The sequence below is a fragment of the Neophocaena asiaeorientalis genome, unplaced genomic scaffold (genome assembly GCF_003031525.2).
Source record: "Neophocaena asiaeorientalis asiaeorientalis breed wild unplaced genomic scaffold, Neophocaena_asiaeorientalis_V1.1 scaffold30, whole genome shotgun sequence".
NCBI lineage: Eukaryota > Metazoa > Chordata > Mammalia > Artiodactyla > Phocoenidae > Neophocaena > Neophocaena asiaeorientalis.
Genome location: NW_020174923.1, coordinates 7,451,653 through 7,476,785, shown reverse-complemented (window position 1 = coordinate 7,476,785; position 25,133 = coordinate 7,451,653). Strand labels below are relative to the sequence as shown.

At 56.7% G+C, this 25,133-nt stretch overlaps 1 protein-coding gene and 1 non-coding gene across 7 annotated transcripts; both read left to right on the top strand.

The window, feature by feature from the left end:
* The first annotated feature begins 208 nt into the window (after positions 1-208).
* Positions 209-21,639, top strand: FBF1 (Fas binding factor 1). Of its 6 annotated transcripts, XM_024761121.1 has the most exons (31): positions 209-347; positions 747-812; positions 1,863-1,946; positions 2,652-2,679; positions 3,475-3,516; positions 5,512-5,605; positions 6,235-6,295; positions 7,216-7,266; positions 9,121-9,262; positions 9,780-9,857; positions 10,397-10,516; positions 10,839-10,977; positions 11,101-11,234; positions 11,839-11,938; positions 12,210-12,644; positions 13,903-14,001; positions 14,341-14,429; positions 14,599-14,657; positions 15,475-15,630; positions 15,773-15,873; positions 16,001-16,207; positions 16,897-17,004; positions 17,086-17,225; positions 17,309-17,427; positions 18,763-18,885; positions 19,120-19,305; positions 19,751-19,927; positions 20,007-20,144; positions 20,248-20,365; positions 20,717-20,826; positions 21,420-21,639. In XM_024761121.1, the coding sequence occupies exons 3-31, from the start codon at positions 1,944-1,946 to the stop codon at positions 21,501-21,503; spliced, it is 3,441 nt and encodes a 1,146-aa protein (XP_024616889.1). In that variant the 5' UTR covers positions 209-347; positions 747-812; positions 1,863-1,943; the 3' UTR covers positions 21,504-21,639. The 6 variants fall into 6 exon arrangements, with proteins under 6 accessions (XP_024616889.1, XP_024616890.1, XP_024616888.1 ...); XM_024761122.1 differs by having other exon boundaries at positions 10,875-10,977; positions 20,007-20,365; XM_024761120.1 differs by having other exon boundaries at positions 12,213-12,644; positions 20,007-20,365.
* Positions 17,755-17,858, top strand: LOC112410542 (U6 spliceosomal RNA). The gene has a single exon (XR_003005441.1). It is a non-coding gene; the product is annotated as a U6 spliceosomal RNA (small nuclear RNA).
* Positions 21,640-25,133: the final 3,494 nt, after the last annotated feature.

The window sequence follows — 25,133 nt, the reverse complement described above, 5'->3', positions numbered from 1 at the left end:
CAGCTCCTAGCAACGCGTCAAGCCGCAAACAAGAGGCCGGGCGCCAACTAACTGCCGCGGTGAGCCACCCTGGGAAATGTAGTTCATCTCGGTGCCCCAGGTTCCCTTGGCTCCGGCAGGTGAGCGGGCCTAGGACTACAACCCCCAGAGTGCTTCGCGCCTTGCCTTGCTTCCGGAGGCCGGGCGACTGAGAGATTGGCGATCTAGAGGCTCCGAAGCGGGAGGCCTGATTGAGCTGGGCTCGAGTGGAGCCTGGAGCAGCGGATATGTCTGGGACACGTCCAAGCGGCTGCGCCTCCAAGGGGAATGGCGCGTAACGGGGGAGGATTTCAGGGGCTGGAAGGATCGTAGGTTGCGCTCGGGATCGAGACGGGCTGGGCGCGCGGAGGGGGTGGCGCATGGAGGGGCGGGGAGTCTCGAGACCGAGGGGGTGATTCCGGGAGGGCGCTAACTAAGGGGCGGCCTCGGGATCTTAAAACGCCTGGCACGAAGATGGCTGAGCAGATGCAAGGACGCGATGGTCTTTGTGGCCCCGAGGCCTTTGCAATGCTCCCTTAGAAATTCCCACGGTCTGGGAGGCTGGGAGAGGATCGCTAGGAGATGGCAGACGCCCCTGGATGTGATAAGAGACAAAACGTGTTGAGACTTGTAGGCCGTGAACATTGCATTACAGAGAAAGAGAAACACAACCATTCAGAGTGGCCCCTATACAGTAACCTCTCATAAACTTTGCATTCTAATAACAGGACAGGCCGACACCAGAGAACTAGAGAGGCCCACCTCCCACTCCTTTCTTCCAAGCTGTGCCAAAGGTCAGTTTCGGCAACGTTGAGGAGGAGGTGGGAGAGAATGATAATTCTGGGGAAAACAGTTCTCTATTAATGGAGTGAGTCGGATTTACAGTTAGTGTGAAGGGAAATTTTTCCACCGACAGTGAAAATGCTATCAAAGAGTAACCAGCATTTGCAGCCGCTCTTTGCTCTGAACGCTGCCAGGAAAGTAGTCAGGGTGTTGCCTAGGAAGGTGTATTGGCCTTAGTGCTAGGCACCCACCTCCTTTCTGAGATGGGTACCTGCCATTTTCCGCATTCTCTTTCAGAGTAAGGGATGAGGACCACTGCACTTTTTTCGAATAATCTCCAGGCCTCGAAAAGTTACCAGGGGGACTTCCCTGGTGGTCCAGAGGCTAAGGCTCTGCGCTTCCGATGCAGGGGGCCTGGGTTCAATCCCTGGTCAGGGAACTAGATCCCACATACCGCAACTAAGAGTTCCCACATGCTGCAACTAAGACCCGGTGCAGCCAGATAAATAAATAAATATTGAAGAGAAGAAAAGAGAAGAGTTACCCAGAACACTTCGCTTCTCATCTGAATTGCTCACCCTACAAGGAATTTTTAAATTTATTTTTGGCTGCCTTGGGTCTTCGTTGCTGCATGCGGGCTTTCTCTAGTTGCGGCGAGCGGGGGCTACTCTTCGTTGCGGTGCGCGGGCTTCTCATTGCGGTGGCTTTTCTTGTGGAGCACGGGCTCTAGGTGCATGGGCTTCAGTAGTTGTGGCACGCGGGCTCAGTAGTTGTGGCTCGGAGGTTCCAGAGCGCAGGCTCAGTAGTTGTGGCTCACAGGCTTAGTTGCCCCACGGCATGTGGGATTTTTCCCGGACCAGGGCTCGAACCCGTGTCCCCTGCATTGGCAGGTGGATTCTTAACCACTGCGCCACCAGGGAAGCCCTACAAGGCATTTTTCATTGATGGAAATGTTTTGATCTCTTGAATGGGTAAAGTGAGAGAAGGCTTGATCAACCTTGGACTCAACCACTGTTAAATCCAAATAATTTTTAAGCAGCCACTTTAATTTTCTTCAATAGGGAGGATGAGCCTGATGGGCAGAGTTCAAATGAGCTGGACAGCGCTGTGAAGGAGCTGCAGGCAGCCCCCAGAGCCTTGAGATGGTAGGCAGAATGCAGAGTAGGTGTGTGGAAATGGGAGCCTGCCCTCACCCCTACTCCCACCTCTAAGATCTTAACTGCATGAAGTACTTTGGGGGCTGGGTGGCCCCAAAGAAGAGTGATGGTTAGGAGCACTGATATCAAACTTATTAATGGGACTTCCCTGGCGGTCCGGTGGTTAAGACTCCACGCTTCCAATGCAGGGGGCGTGGGTTTGATCCCTGGTCCAGGGAACTAAGATCCTGCGTGTCATGTGACACGGCCGGAAAAAAAAAAAAAAAACTTCTTATTAAACAGTAAGCAAGCATCTTTTTTGAGCCTCTGAATGTTCATCTGAAAGCATCCTTACATGTCTGTCACTGATCCTGAAGAGTCAGGGACATGGAATAGAGGAAAACTTTACATCCTGGCTGGCTGGGAGGGTTTGCGTGTGGCGTCTGGAAATCTGAGGGAAAAGGAGAGACTTCTGCCCACCGGATGGCACCCACAGTGGTGTCCACTGCTGGTTAGTGGGGGCCCTTTTCATGCTCTGAATGAGTCTATTCTCAAAACTCAGAAAACCATAAAGGGCCTCTGTCTATAAATGCCATTGGTGCACCTTTTCCTCTGGTGACTTGGCAAAAGGCAAAACAGTTCATTCTGCATTGTTGGTTTCAGTACACGTTCACTGTCTCATCTTGTTAATGTGATTTGTTTTTCCCATTTTAGGCACCAAAAACCAAGAAGGGATTGAAAGGTGAGTGGAGCTGGAACACCACCCTTACGCCAAAAATAATTCCCCCACTTTGGGTCCACACATAACTTAGACGTGTCTGTCTGAATGTTCTCAGTGTGAGTCTTGCTGATTTCCCCATAATCCCATAGGCAGCTTTGGTTTTCCTAGGGAATTCCTTATGCTGCCTCATTGGCCCTTGGAGTAATTCAGAAATAAACAACAGATGGAACTTGGGGGAAAAAAATCCTTCTTGTTGAAGTATTTGTATCTAGAAGTATACCGTTGGGGTTAAGGGTGGTAAAGGCACTTAAGCTTGAGCTGAGAACTAATTCGGTATTCACACCTGGGTTTCCCCTATATGCTGCATCGGAAAGTGGCCAAGGTGGTGTGTCTTCAAACCAGCTTGGCAGGGGCGGGCGCTCAGCTGGAAGGGGACAAGGAGACTGTTGGTATGAAAGAAGCTTGTATATGTGCCTAGAAATCCTGAACACTTTTCCCAAAGAAGCATCTGGGCTTTGTTCAGAGTCTGGAAGACTGGCTTGTTGGCCAGTGTGTCATGTAGCATGTAGGTTCTACTGAAAAATCTTCACCATCATCCTTTGAGAAAGTTATTTTCAAATTCCACCCTGGGGTCTTTCAACAAAGCATTGTGACTTGTTGCCAGGAGTTAGAAAACATCTCATGGCCAGTGAAGAGAGAGCCAAGCCTAAGTCCCAACCTCTGAGGGCTCTGAGGTCCCGGATGAGGTCTCAAGACATGAGGCCCTAAGGACCATTCTTTCCTCCTGAAGTCACAGTGGCCCCTTTTCTGTTCCAGGTTCCATCGATGATGTCCTTGGTGACCTCCTGGGAGATGAGAGTAAGTGCGCCTTTGCTGGAATCCCCTGATTTAGGCTTGCCCTTTTTTTTTTTGAATTGAGATAAAATCCACATAAAGTTCACTTTTTTTTTTAAATTAATTTGTTTTTGGCTGCGTTTGGTCTTCGTTGCAGCGCACGTGCTTCTCATTGCCGTGGCTTGTCTTCGCTAACAGAGCACGGGCTCTAGGTGTGCGGGCTTCAGTAGTTGTGGCACATGGGCTCAGTAGTTGTGGCTCGCAGGCTCTAGAGCACAGGCTAAGTAGTTGTAGCGCACAGGCTTTGTTGCTCTGTGGCATGTGGGGTCTTCCCGGAGCAGGGCTCGAACCCTAGTCCCCTGCATTGGCAGGCGGATTCTTAACCACCGCGCCACCAGGGAAGCCCAAAGTTCACTCTTTTAAAGCGTACAATTCAGTGACATTTAGTATATTCACAGAGTTGTGCAACCATCACCACAGTCGAATTCCAGAACTTTTTCATCACCCCATGAAGAAACTCCACACCATTAGTGTCACTCCTCATTCTCCCCTCCCCCACCCCTAGGCAACCACTTATTGAACTTTCTTTCTCTATGGATTTGCCTAGTCTGGACATTTTACATGAAATGGAATCATACAGTGTGAGGCTTTTGCATTTGGCTTCTTTCACTTTCCATGTTTTCGAGGTCTGTCCACATTGTAGCATTCCTCTCTTCATTCCTTTCCACGGCTGGACGGTACTATTCCATTGTATGATATATCTCCTCGTTCTGTTTGGTCATTCGTCAGTTGATAGACATTTGGGTGGCTTCCACATTTTGGCTAGGCTATTATGAATAATGCTGTTATGAACCTCCAGGTACAAGTTTTTGTGTGGGCGTATGTGTTCAGTTCTTTTGGGTGTGAATTTAGGAGTTGAATTACTGGGGTATATGGTAATGCTATGTTTAACTTTTTGAGGACCCGCCAAATTATTTTCCACAGCGCCTGTATCATTTTACATTCCCACCAGCAGTGTAAGAGGTTTCCAGTTTCTCCACATCCTTGCCAATACTTGTTATTTTCATTTTGATTATAGCCATCTTAGTGGGTGAAAAGTTGCATCTCGTGATTTCCATGGGCATTTCCCTAATGACTAATGTTGCTGAACATGTTTTCATGTGTTTCCTGGCCATTTATATCTTTGGAGAAAGGTCTATTCAGATCTTTGCCCAGTTTTCTTTTTTTTAAATTTTTATAAATTTATTTTATTTATTTTTGGCTGCGTTGGGTCCTCGTTGCTGGGCGCAGGCTTTTCTCTGATTGCAGTGAGCGGGGGCTACGCTTCATTGCGGTGCGCGGGCTTCCCATTGCGGTGGCTTCTCTTTGTTGTGGAGCACGGGCTCTAGGCGCAGGGGCTTCAGTAGTTGCGGCACACGGGCTTAGTTGCTCCACAGCATGTGGGATCTTCCTGGACCAGGGCTCGAACCCGCGTCCCCTGCATTGGCAGGCGGATTCTTAACCACTGCGCTACCAGGGAAGCCCTGCCCAGTTTTTAAATTGGGTTATTTATCTTTTTATTGTTAAGTTGTACGAGTTCCTTCTATATTCTGGACTTTAGTCCCTTACCCTGTGTGTCCATGTCTGCTGCATGGAGAAGCAGGGCTTCGGGGTCATGCACAGCTCACCAGGGACAACAAGGCTGAGGTTCCCCGCACCTGGCCCATAAGAACCCACAAAGCACAAGCCCATGGACGATGGCAGTGCCTTGTTCCTGCATTTCCATGGGGCTGCGGTGGCATGGGAGTAGCCTCTTCATTTGGCACCAGTTGGGTTGACTTCCTGCTTGGAAACATACCGCTCCCTCCCCCGTTCTGGTTTTTAAGGGACCTGCCTACAGGGCCAGTTTCCTTCCTCCAAAAAGGCCCCTCTTTCAGTAGGAAGGTGTGGGAGACAGCTTGGTGGGGAACTTGCAATCCTTTTCCCCTTGACTCCAGTTCTCTGTGACCGAAACACATCTTTTGTTTTCTTTTTTTCCAGCGACACCGCCTGAGAAGCCTGTTAAACTAGCTTCACGTGCCAGAGACGCCACAGGTGCAGCTCAGGCACTCCCTGCCTCAAGGGCTAGAGCAAAGTGAGCACACGGGGCTGGCCTGGGCATCCAAGCCCCGTTTCAGGCCCAATGCTCCTCCCCCTCCCCCACCCACCCACCACTTTCCACTCACTGTGGGCCCCGCTTGTAGTGTCACCACCTCCTGGTCCTCCCGTCAGCTCCTGGGCAGTGAAGGAGCCTGGAGGAGTGCGAAGAGAACTGAACTGGGGGTCGGAGGTTCTGGCTTCTAGTCCTACATCGGTTATTTACTGTGTCAACTTGCGCAATTCCTGAACCTCTCTGAGCCTCAATTTTCTTACCATCAGAATAAGAGGATAGGCCTAGATAGGTGCCTCCCAGATTGTGTCTGTCCTCCTGAGAGTTGCGAGATAGGGAGACACTTTGTGAGCTCTCTGCCCTCCACCTTCATTTTAGCCCAAGCAGTTCTGTTTTTCTCTCTTACCTGTTGTTTTTAAAGGGCTCTACTGCTTTAAAAAAGTTTAAAAATCACTGCATCAGGTGACCTGTGAAATTCCTTTCAGCAACTCTGTTCTTCCAGAGAAGAGTCTATTCAGGTTCACTTGGACTCTTTAAGCCACTTCTCCTTCCTTAGAATCATCTAGTGCCCTAGGGACCATTCGTGGGTGGGTGCTGACTCTGCCTCTTTGCAGGTCCCTCGTGGAAGATGATGCCTTCAGCAGCAGGGCAGGCCTGGCAGGAGCTGATGCTGAGGTGAGCCTGGCGCCTTCCCCGCTCCTCACTGACCCTACTTATCCCCAGAGACGGTGAGATGAGTGTTGTGCCAAGGGGCTGCCCACGGAGGTTTAGAAGCCCCTGCGAAGCCAGTTTGTTCTTCAAAGGGCTGCTGGGGCTTCCCTGGTGGCGCAGTGGTTAAGAATCCGCCCGCCAATGCAGCGGACACGGGTTCGGGCCCTGGTCCGGGAAGATCCCACATGCCGCGGAGCAACTCAGCCCGCGAGCCACAGCTACTGAGCCTGTGCCCTAGAGCCTGCGAGCCACAACTACTGAGCCCTCGTGCCACAACTACTGAGCCCATGGGCCACAACTACTGAAGCCCGCGTGCCTAGAGCCCGTGCTCTGCAGCAAGAGAAGCCACCACAACGAGACGACTGCGTACTGCAACGAAGAGTAGCCCCCGCTCGCTGCAACTAGAGAAAGCCTGTGCACAGCAACGAAGACCCAACACAGCCATAAATAAATGAGTGAATGAATGAATGAATGAATGGCTGCTGAGTGGACCCAAGGCAGCATCCTTTTCCTTCCTACCAGTGAGATGAGCTAGAAAGTAGAGCTCCGAGCAACTGCTTTAGGCTCGATGTTGCCACTTCTAACTGTGCTTCCCATAATAAACTCCACGCTGTCCAATCACGTGGATAGAAAGTAGCCTAATTTGAGTCCTATGATGGCTGTGCACTTACTGCTGGGAGGACCAGAAAGTGGCAGTGCTTTCTGGGTGTCCACAACTGGGCAGGCTTGACTTCCTACAATACCTGAGCCCCAAGTGAGGGCAGGACCCTCCAGTTTATGCCCCCTGACCCAGCTCTGCTCCTGCCCTAACAGAAGCAAGGCAACAAGGGCCCTGAGCTTTGTTGGGCCTTGACTAACACGCCTCGTTACCTCCCATCTTGTAGGTTTCAGACATCTCTGATGCAGACCCGCAGGCTCTGCTCCAGGCCATGAAGGTAAGGAACCAGCTTGCACAATTCGGGGAGCCAGGGACACGGGGTGGGATACTATTTTGTGCCAAGCCTTCATTCTCCCTCTCATTTCTTCTTTTACAATTTGTATTTCTGAGCCCCACCTCATGCAAGAATGGCATTCATGAGCTCTTGCCCTCCCTGCCCCTCTGGGTATAAATCAGTTTTCCTGGTTTATGGAAATTCACCCACCCAGAGACACAGTCACGTCACAGGCCTCTGGGGAAATGGGGCTGCCTCCCCCCGTGAGGAAAGGGGGAGACCGTTTCCCCTAAATCTTGTTCTTTTTTTTTTTTGGCCACACTGCCCTCACCAGGGATTGAACTCGGGCCATGGCAGTGAAAGCCCAGAATCTTAACCACTGGGCCACCAGGGAATTCCCTCCTAAATCTTGTTCTTAATCTTTCTCCAGATTTCTCCTCACATCCCCTGCCAAATCCCCTTTAGTACAGCTGTCCTCTTGTCAGATCAAGCCCCAAGCTGATCTTTGCAATGGAATTTTAAGACATAAATTCATAAGCACCATCTCATGGGGCTCGGGTGGCCTGGCTGGGGTCTAAAACGTTGAGTGGTCCTGTTTTCTCCCTCCCCTTCTGTCCAGCAGCATCCTCCCGCCTGACCTCCGCTTCATGTCCCTTCTGGTTAACCCATGCTGCCACAGGCCAGGGCGGAGCGCTTGCTTTCAGCCCTGTGGGGCCCTGAAGGGTTGGAGTCTGTTTCCTTCTTGGCTCCAGAATCAGCTTCTTTAACCTCAGTTTGAAGTTGCTCCTCCCCAAGACCAGGCAGCTGGGCCCCCTGGACGTGACCCTCGAGTCCTCTGACTAGTCGATAGTGGTGGCTCTGAGTCTCTCATTCCGGAACCACGAGCTGAACCCTCCACCCACTCTGCTTACCTTTGGTTCCGTTATCTTTCCCAACTCACCTTTCTTCTGAATAGTTTTCTCATTCTTTTATTTCCTCACATTTCTGCCAACCGCCCTTGGAGCGCCAACCGCACTTATCAAAATCGTCATGCTCCCAGTCTGTACCAAGGGCTTGTGGCGACCAGGGAGTCCCCGACCGTCTTCCTCTCCCAGCTTGCTTATGGTGGTTTTTAATGCCCTTACTGTAGACCATTCATTGACCCAGAATAGCATCCTTCTCATACCTCTGCCTCTGTTGTCAGTTTGCTTCCCCTGACCCAGGCAGCCTAAGGAATCCAGATCAAAAAGACATTTTTTTAAAGGCTTTGTATTTTGCAGGCTTCTTCATGCCTCTTTTTTTTTTTTTCCCGGCCGAGCTGCTCGGCTTGCGGTATCTTGGTTCTCTGACCAGGGAGCGATTGAACCCGGGCCCCCTGCAGTGGAGGCGCGGAGTCCTAACCACCGGACCACCAGGGAATTCCTGAGATCAAATTTTTCTTGACTTTGGACAGAGGGTTATCTTCTTGCCTCAGGTCCCTTGTCACTGCCCAGTGGTAGTCCCTTGGGGAGCCTTAAACCCCAGGATCCTGCTGTTTCGTTTCTACTGCAAATAGCTTTGACATTTGCTAAGCCTTTGTGAGAAGCTGCTGAAAGCAGGTTTTAGGCACCCTCTCATTCTAGCATCAAGGCAGGAGCTGCCGGTGGGGCTGATATGAGTACCAACCTGAGACCTTTCAGCTTATCTGAGATCGACTATGTTGAGTCTTTGGGCTTTGGCCCTGCCTCTGTCCTTGTTCAGTCCCCCACCCCAAGTCCTCATTTGTTCCATATGGAAGTTGGAGGCAACACCCTCACCAGGCTGCTCAGAGCATGAGGGTGTTTAGCACCTGCTGGCTGAGCACCTGTGGGGATTCCTCCCTCCTCCCTGCTTTTCCAGGATCTGGATGAAATGGATGCTGATCTCTTGGGTCTGAAGAAGTCTAATCTAGCCTCAAGCAAAAGGTCTGCAAAGGGTTCTGGGAAAGAAGAGCAGCCTAGTCCTCTTAAACCTGCTGGTGTGTTAACAGCCAGTGAGAAACGTGAGTGAGACGTAGGTCCGCGAATCAAGGGACATTTTGGGGATGTGGGAGGTGCTTAGAGGGTAGCTCTCAGCCCTGTGGGTTTTCTCTGCCTGGGATGGAGAGGCCAGGAGCTCATTGTGTGCGTGTGTGTTAGAGTATTTATAGTGGGGGAGGGAGACAAGTTGAGCTTTCCTCCTTCCTACGGCTCTTCCAGTCCCTCTAAGTCCAACATGGCAGCTCCTGGAGAAGCCATTTGAGTTAAATTGGAGAATTTATGTCCCTATGTCCCTATGTCCCTGTTGGAGCAACTTGTGAATAGGGGGCCAGAGGTAGCTTCCAGACCACATTTCCTGGCCAGAAGCCTGTTTGAGAACCGGAGAGGTGTAGACCCATCCCATGGCTGTGTCCACGGCCACAAGCCCTCAGCCTCCAGGTAGAAGTGTGCGCCAGCCCAGTGGTCCCAGTCTTGGTCTGGCAGAACGTAGGCCAGGAGAGATCCAGGCCTGTGACCTTGCCTTCTCTTTGCTCCCTGCAGGAGATGCCATTCCCACCAAGAAGCTATCTCCCTCTCCCACCAGCCTTGGGCATCAGTACAAGAAGTTCTCCTTCGAAGGTACCACAGGCCCTGCAGTCACACCTGGGGTGCTTCAGTTTTGAGAGTGCAGTAGGCTAGGCGATGCTTACTGGCTTGCCCGAGGCCGGGCCACTGTGTATGTCAGAAGAGGAGCAGAGAGCTCGTGCCGCTGGTTTTGTTCCTTATGAATTCAGGGAGGGACTAATTATGTTCTACTGGCTGGCATGTCTGGGGCACTTATTTGCAAGGACTTTGAAGCCAGGTGTCAAACTGAAGACTTTATAAAGTGTGGGGAAAAGTTCCTTTTCCTTCATGAATGCGTGGAAGTTTTACTTCTCTTCTCATGCCTCAGTGCAGGCCCTGAAGCCCGGGCTACTCTCCCTGCTTCCTCTCCCCTGGCCCAGCCTGGTCTGTGTCCGAGCCCCGCTAACCCAGGCCCCCAGATGCCGAGCGGCTTGTATAGGTATCAGAGCGGCTAGAATTCTCCAGTAGAGCAATAACTCCCCTAGCACAGCACAGCACTTGTTTTCCTGAACGAAGTGTGCAGTCTTCCCTTTGCTTCCCCTTCTGGCCGTGAGACTTGGAAGACCCGTTGGCAGGACTTCTCTCTGATGATGAGGAAGGAATCGCCAAGAAGCTGCCGGGGACGGAGAGTAAAACAGCTTCTGTAAAGAGCCCAGCCCCGGCCAGAGATCAAGGTGGGGTGGGCGTGTTACCCATTCCCGGGGCAGGTGCAGTTGGCTAACTGAACTTTCCGGTGCAGAGCCAGACACCCCACCAGGCAGGGACCACAGGTCTCAGATCCTGGACCAAGAGGTTATCAGTCTCTGGGAACGGGGAGGGGGGAGGCAGGAGCCCGGGGGTGGGGCTGTGGGAGTGGGGCTGGGGAAGCTGGGTGCTGTGGGCAGACCAGACACTGCCATGGCTGCTCTTCCACCCAAAGGCCAGGATTGCAGGGAAACGCCCCCCACGTTGCGTCCAGAAGGCTGTGGGCATTGTGCCCTGTGTTCTGTCCCTTAGCGCCCTCTATCCCTCTAACTCCTGGGAACACTCCAGTCCAAAAGAAAGAAGAGTTGCTCTTTGACGATGGGGACGACATCATGGCCACCCTGGGGTTTGGAGACAGCCCCAAAGCAGAGAGGAGGCACACGGGAGACCAGTAAGTGTCCCTGTGAGCGGAGAGTCCCTCCCTGGCCAGGGAAAAGCGAGAGGGAGGGTACAGTGGGGGCCCCCCAGGAGCCCCTTGTGTTCTCATGTACCAGCCCTATGTCCTATCCTGCAGGGAAGGGCCCCTCCCTGCCCGCTCCAAGCTGGATGAGCTGCTGGGTCGGGGCACTGCCGCCAAACTCCTGGCCCGTCCGGGCACCAGGGAGCACAGGGAATTCAAGCTGGACAAGAAGTATCAGCGGCCACAGGGTGAGGAGCTTGTGGGGCAGGGGCGGTGGGGAGTGGACCCCCAGAACAGGATTTTACCACAAGCCATAATAAGAAATAAGCTTTACATCATGACACACATTTAATTATTCCCGTTTATTACTGAGACAGAAAATGTCAGGAAATAATAATCGCCACATTCAATACTTATTTATGTGCCGTTTGACTAGTAAACACATTGGTTGCGACTCGTTCAGTTAGTATTTCCACCTGCTAATAGGCAGCAGCTCACAGTTTGAAAAACACTGCCCTGGACCAGTGTTCCTCCGTTCAGAGCATCGGCCCACGGGCCATCTGTCGAGAATCACGCTCGTGACACGCACGGCTCACCACACCTCACCTGCAGGGGGTCTGCGGCAGGGCCCGCTGGCACACTCTTAACAGCTCCTGGGTGATGTTTTGTAGGCTGGAGCCTGAGTGTTGACAGACGCCCAGCCCCTCACCCTGCTTTCTCCACAGCAGCTTCCCTATCACGCGTCTTACCCATCAGGCTGCCAGTTCAGCTTTTCTTAAACAAAGAATTCTGCAGCTACAGAGGAAGAGTTTGAGTCCCCCTGCTCTAGATCACAGGTTCCTTCGTTCACAGACAAAGAAGACCCCGGGGGTGACGAGGACTTCACCTTTGGGGCCTATCAGCCCACCGTGGGCTCCTCCGAGGGCCGGCAGTCCCGCCGGCAGTCCGTCAGGTAAGCGGGGCCTGCAAGGAGCTTGGCCTTGGAGGCAGGTTGCCCGCTGGGAAAATGGGCGGAATCCAAGATGTCTTTCGTGGGTGTTCATGGTGTTCTACGGACATCACTCAGCTTGCCGCGGCTCTGGCTGTGCAGGGCCCCAGGCATCACGACTTCTTAGCATGGGCCCCATAGTCACCCCCAGCAGTGGAGGGAAAGGCCCGTCAGGGGGCTCTTGGGACAGACTGCTTGCCCTGCCTTAGACCCCCCCCACTTCTCTGTCTTGAAGTAGGTTCTTTGAAGGCGGCACAGACCCCAAGGGAGAACCAGGCTCCAGACAGAGCACCCCAGCAGCATCCAGCCCTACCCAGCCCAGGAGGGGAGGTGCTGACTGGCTGGGCCTCAAGGACGAAGGCCTGGACCTGCTCCCTTCCTCCCCGACCAGGGAGGCTCGGAGGGGCCCCCCTCCTGCCAGCCAGCATTCTGCTCCCAGCCACCACTCTGCCCCGGCCGGGCCGCCCTCCTTGGGGGCACAGCCACCAACCGAGGGTACCGGTTCTCCTGCCAAAGGCAGCCAGCCTTCCCAGCCAGGAGCGTCTGGGAAGAAGGAGGAGGACTGGCTGAGCCATGCCCTGTCTCGGAAGAAGTCCCAAGGTCTGTCCGGAGAGGAGCACGACGCAGCCTGTAAGGGCCAGCACTCGGTAGGGGCACTGCCTTCCGACAGGTAGGGGCTTGGGCTGCTGTCCCTTTAATTTTCTTTTTTTTAATATTTATTTGGCTGTGCTGGGTATTAGCTGCAGCACGTGGGATCTTTGTTGCCATGTTCGGAATCTTCGTTGAGGCGGGTGGGATCTTTTTTAGTTGCAGCACGCGGACTCTTAGTTGCGGCAAGTCGGATCTAGTTCTCTGACCAGGAATCAAACCCACTCCCCGCTGCATTGGGAGCGCGGAGTCTTAGCCACTGTGCCACCGACGAAGTCCCAGGGCCGCTGTCTCTAGTGGAAGGAGGACCCTGCTGTCTCGGTGCCTCAGTCGGGAGTGCCCGTAGCGTGCCTCAGAGCAGAGCACCGCCTCTCGGCCGTGCTTCTCCCCTTCTTTAGGTGATGGGGAGAGTGTCTGGCTCCCTGCCTTTGCTCAGATGAAAGCACAAGGGAGCTGAGGGGCTGCCGACGCTCACTCCCTGACTGCTGTGGGGACAGGTGCTGACCTGATCGGGCAGGAGACCGAGGGCGCCCTTATGGCAAACACACAGCCATCCCGGTGCCTCTGAGCAGGGGCTCTGTCCACAGCACCCTCGGGCTGGCGGGACACCCGGTGTCCAACTGCCCTGCTGACCGAGCTAAGGCAGGCAACGCGTGCGCGGGTTGGACCCACTTGCGCTCCTGGGGAGTGTTCGAGAAGGGGAGGCCGTGGAATGTGGATGGCCCTGAGGGGCTGGCGAGGCCAGGACTGTCCAGAGGAAGCAGCAGGGTGCTCTGCGGCTGGAGCGAAGGGGAGGCGAGGCGGGGCGCTCGCGTGACAGGCCAGGGATGTCACCCAGCCCTGGGGTTGGGCTGAATGAGGAGGGCGGTTTGGACCTGGACCTGAAACCGAGGTGACCCCGAGAGCCGAGAAGCAAGGGGGAGCACCAGACAGGAGAAGCGAGGAGCCCAAAGGGTGCTGGAGCCGGCGGGAGGGTGAGCGAGCAGGCCCTCCGCCGAAGCTGAGCGAGCCGCGTGGACCGGCGCACGGCCTGGCTGCCCGTGACAGGCCTGTGGTCGCTCCTGGGACACCATCAGGTGGTCCCAGTGAGCACCGAGGCCAGGCGCTCAGACTTGGGAGGAGAATCACCAAGATGGGATGGTTAGGAACAGGAGGAAGGCTGAGGGGAGGCGGGAAGAGGGGCGGCCACACAGCTTCACTCGTGGGCTTTGTCCCAGCCCGTCTTGGTCCAGCCTAACCCGGACCTTCTGCCTCCTTCACTTTAACATTTACTTCCTCAGCCAGCCTGCTGCCAGCACCCAAGGGCTGGAGCCAGCAGCCGCCGGGGGGACCCCAGGCACGGCAGCACAGAGGCCGCCTGCCCAGCCTGCCGCCTCAGGGTACATTCATGGCAGGGCTGTGGGTAGGGGAGGTGCGGCGGGGTGGCCCGAGCCCCCTTCCCTAGAGCGGCAGATGGCTGTGCTGGGCTCCACGTGGTCAGCGTGGCATGTGGTATCCCAGACCACGTAGCAGGCCCACGGAGTAAGGGGCCGGAAGCTGGGTCCCCGTCCCCTTTTCCCAGCTGAGACCTCACTCTTAGTAAACTACCAGCCTCCAGGCCTTTGCAGTCAGTGACTTGAACCTGACATTTTCCTTTCCTGCTGGGCCAACCCTCCCCTGCTCCCGGCGTCCTACACAGAAGGCTCTTCAGCTTGCCACCCCCATTCCTGTGTCCTCAGGTCCCCCGTGACTTGGAACCCCGCTGCCTTGGCCCTCCATGCGGGTGACCCAAATAGGGGAACAGCCCCTGGAGATTGCTCCGGCACTGGTTCGTGTTCTGCTTTGTTCGAGGGGTGTAACTCTGGGTAGAGGAGAGACACTGAGAGCTTCCTTCGGGGGCTGTGGCAGACGAATGAAGCTGGGCTCTCCCGAGCACACACCCAGCCCGCGGGGCCTCCCTGCGCCCCCTGCTCATTTCTCTGCTGTTGATTTTTCAGAGCCTGCAATTGGTTTCCCAAGCTCCCAGGAAGCCCCAGGGCTCTCTGTGCCTGTCCAGGTAGGGAGGGTGAACCAACAGGTGTAGGTTTCGGGCCCATGGAACAATTCTCACGTGCTCAGAGGCAACACCTGCCAAACCTGACAAGCCGCTGGGAGGCATGCATCGTGCTATCAGCTAGCTCCCCCGGCGCTCCCCGCCAAGCACTTTCCGAGCCACTCCCGGGCAGGTTTGGGTGCGGATTTGCCAGCATCAGTAGGGAAGTGAGGTGGCACCCAGGTGGGGGCAGCTGGGAATGCTCTAATCAGAAAGCCGCAGGTGTCCTGATGCTCTGTCTAGAAAGCCTCCTCCATCCTTGCCATCCTCCCTCTGCACCGCCTCTGTTTCCCAGGTGCAGCGCCGCCGGTGACCCCCGGGCCTGAGGAGGCCTAGCCCCACGGGGGCACCTCCCGGGTAACCCGGAAGTGCCTTTGAGATGGTGGGTGGTGGGCAGCCTTCGGGAACCAGAACGGCTGTCTGCGTTGGGGCTTCAGGCCTGACAGAAAGGGCCAGGGTCATAACCTTTTGTTGTAGCCAAGGCTCTGCTGGGACTCAGCTGTTTATCCAGGGATCTGGAATGCTTTCTGGGAGGATGCTGTTCTGAGGGCGGAAGGGAGACTCATCTTCCCCAACGAGACCTGCGAGGGGAGGGGCAGTGACCACTTGACTCTCCCGGGCCTCATCCTTGGCCTCTCGGTGTCATGACCTTGTCCCCGTCTACAGCCACAGATCAGACACAGGGCCTGGGAGGTCCAGTGAGTGAGGGCCAGAGGTGGGTGAGCTCAGCTGAGTCCCTGTCCCCTACCTGACAGGGAACATCCCTCCCCTTCTCCTCCAGTCCCTGCTCCCAGAGTTCCTGGCCTGGAGCCTGCTGCCCGGCTCCGAGTACCAGCAGCAGCTCCTGGCGGCACCGGCTCAGCTTCAGAGGGGCACTGCCGAGCTCCAGGCCCACCTCCTGCAGAGCCAGGCCCGGCTGGCGGAGCTCGAGGCCCAGGTGCGGGTCAGAGGGGCAGCCGGCTCCGGGGGCAGGGCTGAAGTGGGAGCGGGCCACGTGACGGCTGGACGGCTTCCCCAGGCGGTCTGAGGGACCCTGCCCCCCACAACACACACACCCCGTCCCTCCCGCCGTCTCCCAGGTGCGGAAGCTCGAGCTGGAGCGGACGCAGCACCTGCTGCTGCTGGAAAGTTTGCAGCAGAGGCACCAGGCAGACCTGGAGCTCATCGACAGCGCCCACAGGTACCCCCCGCTCCTCCGGCCCGGACTTCCAGTGGCTCATGGCCGGCCCCAGCTCCCGTGCTCTGAGAGGCCCTTCGGGTGGCCGCCGGCACCTCCTGAGCCCCGCGATTGGGTGTGCTGTGGGCAGGAGCCGAGTCAAGGTTCTAGAAACATCGTACCAGCAACGGGAAGAGCGGCTGCGGAGAGAGAACGAGGAGCTGTGTGCCCAGTATCTGTCGCGCTGCCAGGAGGCTGAGCAGGCCCGCGCCGAGCTCACAGCCCAGCACCAGCGGCGCTTGGCAGCCACCGTGCAGGAGAAGGACCAGGAGATGGAGCGGCTCCGGGAGCTGCAGCGGTGAGGGGGAGGCCCGGGGGCGGGGGGCTGCCTGCAAGGGTGGCCAGGGGAAGCCAATTGCTGTGAGACCCCAAGCCATGGGCTCAGCGGCCTCTGGACCGAGGCTCGACCCCTTCCATTCTGGGAAAGGACCTAAGCCGAGCTCACTGCCGCATCACCCCACCAGTGGGGACCCATCACTCCTACAGAGCGGGGAGGGCATACCGGCAGGGCCCAAGGTCACTAGCTGTTTGGGCAGGGCCTGGCAGCAGCAAGCAGCCCAAGGGCTAACTCAGCACCGGTGAACCCACTCACCGGCCCCGCTTCTCGAACCTAGTAACTAGTTGGCCCTGGAAAAGGTCGTGCCTGGCGCGTTGATCTGGTTACCTTTCTAGATGAGAGCAAAACTAAGAAAAAGCATGTGAGGGAGTTGGCCGACGGGGGCAGAGCCGGCCTTTTCACACGGCTCAGACTGGCCAGACACGAAAGGGTTGTCGGCACACCTGTCGAGTGTCCTTTGCTGCATAACAAGGAATCTGCCCCCAGAGAGTGGACGTGGCACGGAGGCAGCAAGACAGATAAGGCAGAGGAGCCGGGGAAAGTGAGGCACCCCGGCAGTGCCCGGAGATGGGGAGGAGAGGCCCACGGAGCATGGAGCACCCGGAGGCAGGCCCCTCCCATGCAGAGCCGCCCTCCCTGCTGTCCCCCAGGGCCTCCATCCTGGAGATGCGCAAGGACCACGAGGAGCAGCTGCAGCGGCTGAAGCTGCTGAAGGACCGGGAGATCGATGCCGTCACCAGCGCCACCTCCCATACGCGGTAGGCGCGCCATCCAGGCCCTGCCCGCCTGGCGCGGCCCTGCTGGGCTCCACAGGCCGCCGTGACCTGAGCCCCCCGCAGGTCCCTGAATGGCATCATCGAGCAGATGGAGAAGTTCTCCAGCAGCCTGCACGAGCTGTCCTCCCGCGTGGAGGCCTCGCACCTCAGCACTGCCCAGGAGCGGGAGCTGGGGATCCGGCAGCGAGACGAGCAGCTCCGAGGTACCGCAGGCCACACGTGCCTCTCTCCTGTCCCCCGTGGTGGGAAGGTGGGCGGGCAGTGAGTGCCCTGTGGCCGCCCCCAGCGCTGCAGGAGAGGCTGAGCCGGCAGCAGCGGGACATGGAGGAGGAGCGGAGCCGGCTGCAGGAGGTCATCGGGAAGATGGAGGCACGCCTGGGCGAGCAGAGCCGGCTGCTGGAGCAGGTGGGGCGCGTCCTCCTGCCGCAGGGCCTGTCTCCCCCGGGCACCCAGGGGATGGCAGCTGTACTCTGACCTCACCTCCTGGGCCTCAGGACTCTCCTCTGGAATGTCTCTCCTGCCCTTTCCTGCCTCTGCAGGGGCTCCCACCTCCCCACCTCCAGAAGCGCCCCAGGCCTACCCCATCCAGCTCCTACCTGCTCATCAGGGATGCCTGGGACTTTCGGAGAAGTGCTCTTGCCTTCTGAGCTGTAACAGATAACGTATTTAAACTCCCTACGTATCTTCCAGGTATAAAAGCAAGCTTCGTTCTTTAGAAAATCATGGCTTTTCGTGCTCGCTTCAGCAGCACATGTACTAAAACTGGCACAACACAGAGAAGATTAACATGGCCCTGCGCGAGGATGACGCAAATTCGTGAGGTGTTCCATGTTTTAATAAGCGTGCTTAAACAGTTGGCTGTACTTATGGGGACTTCCCTGGCGGTCCAGGGGTTAGGACTCCATGCTTTCACTGCAGGGGGCCCGGGTTCAATCCCTGGTCAGAAAACTAAGATCCCACAAGCTGGGCAGCACAGCAAAAAAAAAAAATTAAAATAAAACAATTGGCTGTACTTATGAAAAAACTCAAATTGACCCCTACCTTATGCCAAACAAAAAAGCAATCCCTGATGGAATTGATCCAATAAATATTTGATGAATTCAGAAATAATAATAATACCTTTTCCTTTTCTGTACAAGGTTATAAGGGGATACATCTCATTGAAAAAATTAAAATAACAGGCAACAATAAAGAAAATAAAAATTACCCACTAGCCAGAGATAGCCATTGACGACATCACATATATCCTGTAGACATATCAGTACGTAGACACAGATGTTTTTACATCGTGAACCACATTTATTCAGCCCTTCATTCGGTGCTGTATTCAGCGCCTGCCTCGGGCCAGGCTTGTATGTGCCCCGAGTCCCCTGGCATACGGTGTCATGCCCACCCTGGTGCTCTTTCCCTGTTGGATAACAAGAGACAGGCGGGCAGTGCTGTAGTTGGCGATTCAGGGAGCAGGGATGTTGCTGTTCTTTGGCCCTTTGGAGCCACAAGGTGCCTCTCTCAGCAGCGGTTCCCGAGCCATCAGCCTCAGCACAGTTAATCCCAGCAGCTGGGCCCCGGCAGGCCTCAGGCTCCTTCCCATTTTCACCTCTCAGGAAAGGATGTGTTTGTGGGAGAAGCCAGAGGAGGGCGGTTTGCACGGCTCCCCAGGGCACGTTCTGGCCTGAATGGGGGCAGGCGGAGCATCCAGGGGGGCGCGAGCCCTCAGCCCTGACCCTGCCCGCCCCGCAGGAACGCTGGCGGGTGAACGCCGAGCAGTCCAAGGCCGAGTCCGCGCAGCGCGCTCTGGAGGAGCAGAGGAAGGTGGTGGCCCAGCAGATGGCCGTGGAGCGGGAGGAGATGGAGAGGGCCAGGGTGAGCCCGGCCATAGCACGTTCAGCTCCGTCCCTGCCACTGCACCCAGGGATGCTCACCTGTGCCCTCACGCCCTCGCCCCAGAGTGCCTGCGCCCGGGGACGCTCACCTGTGCCCTCACGCCCTCGCCCCAGAGTGCCTGCGCCCGGGGACGCTCACCTGTGCCCTCACGCCCTCGCCCCAGAGTGCCTGCGCCCGGGGACGCTCACCTGTGCCCTCACGCCCTCGCCCCAGAGTGCCCTGCTGGAGGAGCAGAAGTCCGTCATGCACAAATGTGGGGAGGAGCGGCGGCGCCTGGCGGCCGAGTGGGCTGAGTTCTGTGCACAGCAGAAGCTGAGTAAGGAGCGGGCCGAGCGTGCGGTGGAGCGGGCGCTGCAGGTGGACACCCAGCGGGAGGGCACCCTCGTCAGCCTGGCCAAGGTAAGACCCAGAGCCTCCCCAGACAGCGGGAAGCCCAGGCAGCCCTGCCCCTCTCCCCACCCCGGGGCCTCACAGCCCCTCCGTCAGGACGTGTCAGCTTGGCAAAGAGCGCAGCGGTAACAGGAGTATAGGAATTAAAACAACAGTCACCGTAATAACTACTTCCTTTTATCGTATCATCGCAGGTACTTTCTACACATTTGCTCATTAACTCATCACGTTCCTGTGACTTAGATATTCTAGAAATCGGATTCCCGAGAAGTTGAGCGCGGGGGCGAGGGGCTGCAGCAGGGCTTGGCCCCAGGTCTCCCACCACCTCCTCCCAGAGTCAGGGCGGAGCCGAGCCACAGCCATGAGGCAGGGCGGCCAGCAGGTCCTCGGAACCCTGAGCAGAGCCCAGTTCAGCTCCGGGGAGGAGGCTGCAGAGAGGCTTTGCTGTCTCCAGGAACAGGCAGAGCTGAAGCTCAGGGCAGGTGAGCTCCGGGCCAAAGAGGACCAGCTGGCGGCCGAGAGGGAGGCTCTGGAACAGGAGCGCCGGGAGCTGCGGCTGGAGAAGGAGAGGGTCGGCGCCGCCGCCCAGCGCATCAGGCTGCGCGCTGAGGAGGTGGAGAGCATGAGCCAGGTGCCCAGCGGCTCAGCCCCTGGGCGTGGGCAGTGCACCCACCCCGCCAGCCCAGCTGACCCAGGCGGCCTCCCCACAGGCGGCCTCGCAGAAGTACGAGGAGGGGGAGCGGGCCCTGCGCGAGGCCCGGCAGGTGCAGGCGGAGCAGCAGGCCCGGCTGCAGCTGGTGCAGCGGCAGCAGGAGCAGCTGCGGCAGCAGGAGCGGCACGTGCACCAGGCAAGGCTCTTCCTGCCTCCCGCTCCCAGGGCATCCCTACCCCCACCCCTGCCCCCAGACTTCTGCCCTCACAGCTGTGTCCTCTCTGGGGGGACGGGGACAGGAGAATCTGAGTCTGGCCCAGCAGCGGCTGCAGCTGGATCGTATCCGACAGGACCTGCCCTCCGGGCCCGTGGGGCTGCTCTCCAGGGCCCAGGGCTCGGCAGCCTCTGGCCTGAGTGGTAAGTGGCTGCAGGAGGGTGGGACATTGGCTCGGCCAGCCCACTGGGCAGGGCAGGGCCAGCAACACCCCGCCCCCGCCTCCTGTGTGCTCAGGTTAGGGAGCAGCTGGGTTTTAAAGTCATCTTGGGTTTTTTGTTTGTTTGTTTGTTTATTTCTGGCTGCGTTGGGTCTTCGGGCTTTCTCTAGTTGCGGCGAGCGGGGGCTACTCTTCGTCGCGGTGCGCGGGCTTCTCATTGCGGTGGCTTCTCTTGTTGCGGAGCACGGGCTCTAGGCACGCGGGCTTCGGTAGTTGTGGGTCAGGGGCTCTAGAGCGCTGCAGTCCCTGACTCCGTCCTCCTTGGCCTTTACAGCCATCGTGGCTCCTGTCCCCCCGGCTCCTCAGTGCAGCCAGCTGCCAGCCGGCCTGGGCCCCTCGCACCTCTACGCCAAGCTGGTGCTGCTGAAACACACAGCTGAGCAGGTGAGCTTCCCAGAGCAGATGCCGCCCCGGCCCAGGCCCACCCACTCCCCCTGGACTTAGGGCTCCTCGTGTTCACGCTGGGGACAAGCAGCTCAGGCAGAGGCAGGAGGGAGCACAGCCTGGCCCCGGGGAGGGCTGAGCCCACCCCCTGGAGGAGAGCAGCAGCGCGGACTGCTTAGAGGACACATCTCAGAGATGCTCACCGCGTCACTGATGGAGCATTTCCTACATGCCAGGCTCTGTGCCGTGCTTGATAAGCTTGTACCCTCCCACAGCCCTACCAGGCAGGTCATGTTATTGTCTCCAGTTTACAGACAGGCTTAGAGGGATGAAGTCACGTGCGAACACGTGGCCCCACTGGGCGTGAGCGCTGGTGTCTCACTCCAGTGCATGTGCTCGTTCCCTGCCCCACCCCCACTGACTCCCAGAGCCAGGCTGAGCTAGGATGCGAGTGAGAGGGGCCCCGAGGGAGGGCTGCTCGGCTGGCACCCAGGGTCCAGCTCACTCTCAGTCCAGCAACCCAGCGTCCCTGTGCACAGAAACAGGGCAGGAGGGAACCAGAGGGTGGCTGCTCACTCAGCCCTGCCTTTCAGGACCGTGACTTCCTGGAGAACGAACAGTTCTTCCTGGAGACCCTGAAGAAAGCCTCCTACAACATGACGTCGCATTCAGCCTGAAGGCCCCACTGCCTCCTCAGCAGAGACCTGACTCTAGAACCGTCCCACTGCCCACTGGCCTCCAGTGCCGAGCAGGGGGGCCAGGGAGAGCCCTGCAACGCCCAGGGCCTTATTACAGCTCTTCCTGTGGACAGGGTGCCAGCGCGTTCTTTCCGACACTCCGGCCCGTGCGGAGGCAGGCAGGCGCCCCCGTGCCTCTCAGACTCCCCAGGAGGCAGCAGCCTCTGGGGACACGCGAGGCTGAGGACATCTCAGCCCCACAACACCGTCAGCAACAGCGTCGGTGCTCCAGCCCCGCAGACGTCCGGCTCAGGGCCCAACGTCTGACTGGGCTCTGTGGGCCCCTCGGCCCCTCAGCCCATCGATGGTCTGGGGATCTTTTCGCCTGGGCCTCTTCTGAGGTGGGGGGTCTTCTCGACTCCCTTGCCACAAGGAGTCTGCTGCCCTCCCTGCCTGAGAGGCCAGCAGAGGGAGCGCCGGGTCTCCTCCCTGATGGGGACGTAGAGTCAGGCCGCAAATTTTCAAGAGCCTTCTAGCCTCCTGGCCGAGGGGGTGGGAGGTGCTGCAGGGGCAGGAAGGGCGCTGTGCCCAGCGGCTTTTACCTCACAGACTGACCTGCCCTTGGGACTCAGCCAGCCCTTCCTGCTCCCAAGCTGGCGCACAAAGCCCCCGCCTCGTTCCCAGCTGCCGGGGCAGCAGACTCACCAGCACAGACGCTGGCCTCATCGGCTTCTTCTAATGCGCTCCGCAGAGGCAAAGAGGGGGCTGCGGGTGACCGTGGGGTGTGGGGAGGGACAGAAGGCTTTTCTCCATGCTGTTCACTTGCCACAAAACCCCGGCCAGTGGGAACAAAGATGACAGAGCAAGAGCCCCTGCCTTGGAGGATACAGAGCGCCGAGGACCATGAGGGGCCGCACCCCAGCTGCTGTCCCGGGTGGGGGGCTCCGCCCTTCTCCACGTGTGGGCAGAGGGCCAAGGCCGGCCAGAGGGGTGCCAGGAGAGGGGTGGGAGGATTGGTAGTTGTCTCCTGCAGACCCAAGGACTCAACTAATAAAATCACAATTAACCTCTGGAGCGGCTTCTCTCACCTCCCATCAGAGGGGACCGTCTGGGGAGCAGGAAGGTGGTGGAGGAGAGGGTAGTGCCGAGTGGGGTGTGCGTGGGCACAGGTGCATCTCTGCTCTCTTAGAGCAGCTTGCAGAGGGAGCTCATTTATATACAGCCTCTTGGACCCACTAAATTGCTATGTTCTTCTTTTTTTTTTTTTTTGGCCGTGAGGCTTGTGGGATCTTAGTTCCCCAACCAGGGATTGAACCCGGGCCCTCAGCAGTGAAAGCACCGAGTCCTAACCACTGGACCGCCAGGGAATTCCCTAAATTGCAGTATTCTTAATGATTGGATTCTTAGAATCTGCCATGGCTCATCAGAGTTTGAACCTATTTCTTGGAAATGTTGGCTCTGTAGGGCTGTCATTTGCTGTAATAACTCTCCAGCCCCATACTCCCCTGGCTGGACCACAAGTAGGAGAAGGGTGTGATTATCACCCCTACTTCACAGATGAAGGGACTGAGACTCAGAGGTTCAATAATCTGCCGAAGGTGACGCAGCAAACAGCAGAACCTGGATTTGAGTTCTGCTTGGACAGATTCCAAAGCCCCAGGCGCTCAGCCACATCACTGCCGGCTCCTTCTAGAAAAGCACGCTGCACACGGTGCTTCTGGGAAGTAGAAGATCCCCAAGCCGCTGCTTGGGGTGGTGCCCACACAGAGGAGGGAAGCATTCGTGTCCCATTAGAAGCCTTGTCGAAGCTTGGAATTCAATCCTCTCAACACACACTTAACGAATTCCCACCTGTGTGAAGGGCCAGAGGTAGGTCTAAGGTTGGCCACAGCCGGGGAGCAGCTGGCGTTTAAGCAGTCACCTGACAGATATGTGGGCAATCACAGGCACGTATTGGGGGAGGGTGCAGGGAGACCCAACAGGAATGAGTTTAGAATTAGGGGGCAGGTCGACGAGGCTCTCTTTACCTTGTTAAAAGTTGAATTTTTATCTTCAGGGCAATGGGTATTCATTGAAGGGTTTGTTGTCTTTTTTGTTTGTTTTCGCAGTATGCGGGCCTCTCACTGTTGCGGCCCCTCCCATTGCGGAGCACAGGCTCCTGACGCGCAGGCTCAGCGGCCATGACTCACGGGCCCAGCCGCTCCGCGGCATGTGGGATCCTCCCGGACCGGGGCACAAACCCGCATCCCCTGCATCGGCAGGCGGACTCTCAACCACTGCGCCACCAGGAAAGCCCCATTGAAGGGTTTTAAACAGGGTGGAACCATCTTTGTGTTTTAGAAAAAGTACTGTGGCTTTGGGTGGAGAACAGACCAACAGGAGTGGGGCAAGAGTGGGGGCAGGGAAGCGGGCAGAAGGCTGTCTGCCGTGGTATAGGGGAGACGGGACAGCACAGCACCGGGCGTGGCACTGAGCGACCTGGTGCCTGACATGCAGGCAGGGTCAGGAAGGAAGATGTGTCGAGGACGACCCCAGGTTGCTGTCTTGGGCAACTGGGTGCCCATGGAACAGCCAAGTAGACACGTTCCACGGGCACTTAGTTACAGTGACATGTTACCCAGTGCCTGTAACTGCTCTGGATCCCTGTCACTGGCGTTGAGGTGTGGCAGGTGGCTTACACACCCCCTTTTCATTAACGTTCTCCCACGCCACAGGTGGGAGACGGCTGCACACAGGAGTGAGTGTTAACGTATCTGCTGATCTTTCTTTTTCCCTTCAAAATTATCAACAACTCCTCGAGGGCATAAACCCAGATGTTCCCTGTAGAAAGAGAAATATTGGTGGAAAGTAATGATGATCAAAGACACTGGCTGGGCTAATACTTCCAGTTTCAAGAGTTATTCATGTTTATTATTTGCCTCAAGTTGATACCAGTGGGAATCCCTGCTAGGCCTTTCAAACAGTTAAAATCCCAGCAAGCCCCATTCTTAGAGGGTTCTAGGACAGAGAGAGAACAGGAGTGTTTTTCAAAAGTAAGGAATAATGGACAAATAACAGCCATCTGGTTGACTAGCAAGCCCTGTGCCTCTGCCCCGGAGGTCCCATGAGTCTTCATCTCTAGAGGAGCAGGCTGGGGTGGGGGTGGGTTTAGAGGCATGTAGAAGAGGATTCAGAAACAAAAGGAGAAGATAAAATAGCAAAGGAGGCCAGATTCAAACACACGCAGGACATCAAGAATATAGGAACCCCTGTGCTCCTCCTGGCCTGAGGCACAGTCCTGGTCTGTTCACAACCTTCAGCTCTGTTCTTCCATCAGCAGAATTTCACAAATTAATAAGCAGTGCCTCCAGGAACTTCCCTGGGGGTCCAGTGGTTAAGACTCCGCTCTTCCACTGCAGGGGGTACGAGTTAGGTCCCCGGTCGGTTGGGGAACTAAGATCCCACATGCCACGCGGCGCGGCCAAAAAAATAAAATAAGTAACATCTGAATAAAAATGAAAATATTAAAAATAAGCAATGACTGGGTCTTACGGGCCTTAACATACAGTAGCTGTGCATTGATGGGTGAATTGGCAGTGACAGTGAGTTTAGCTGTTTGGCTGCTGTTTATGAAAACCAAATTCAAGGTGT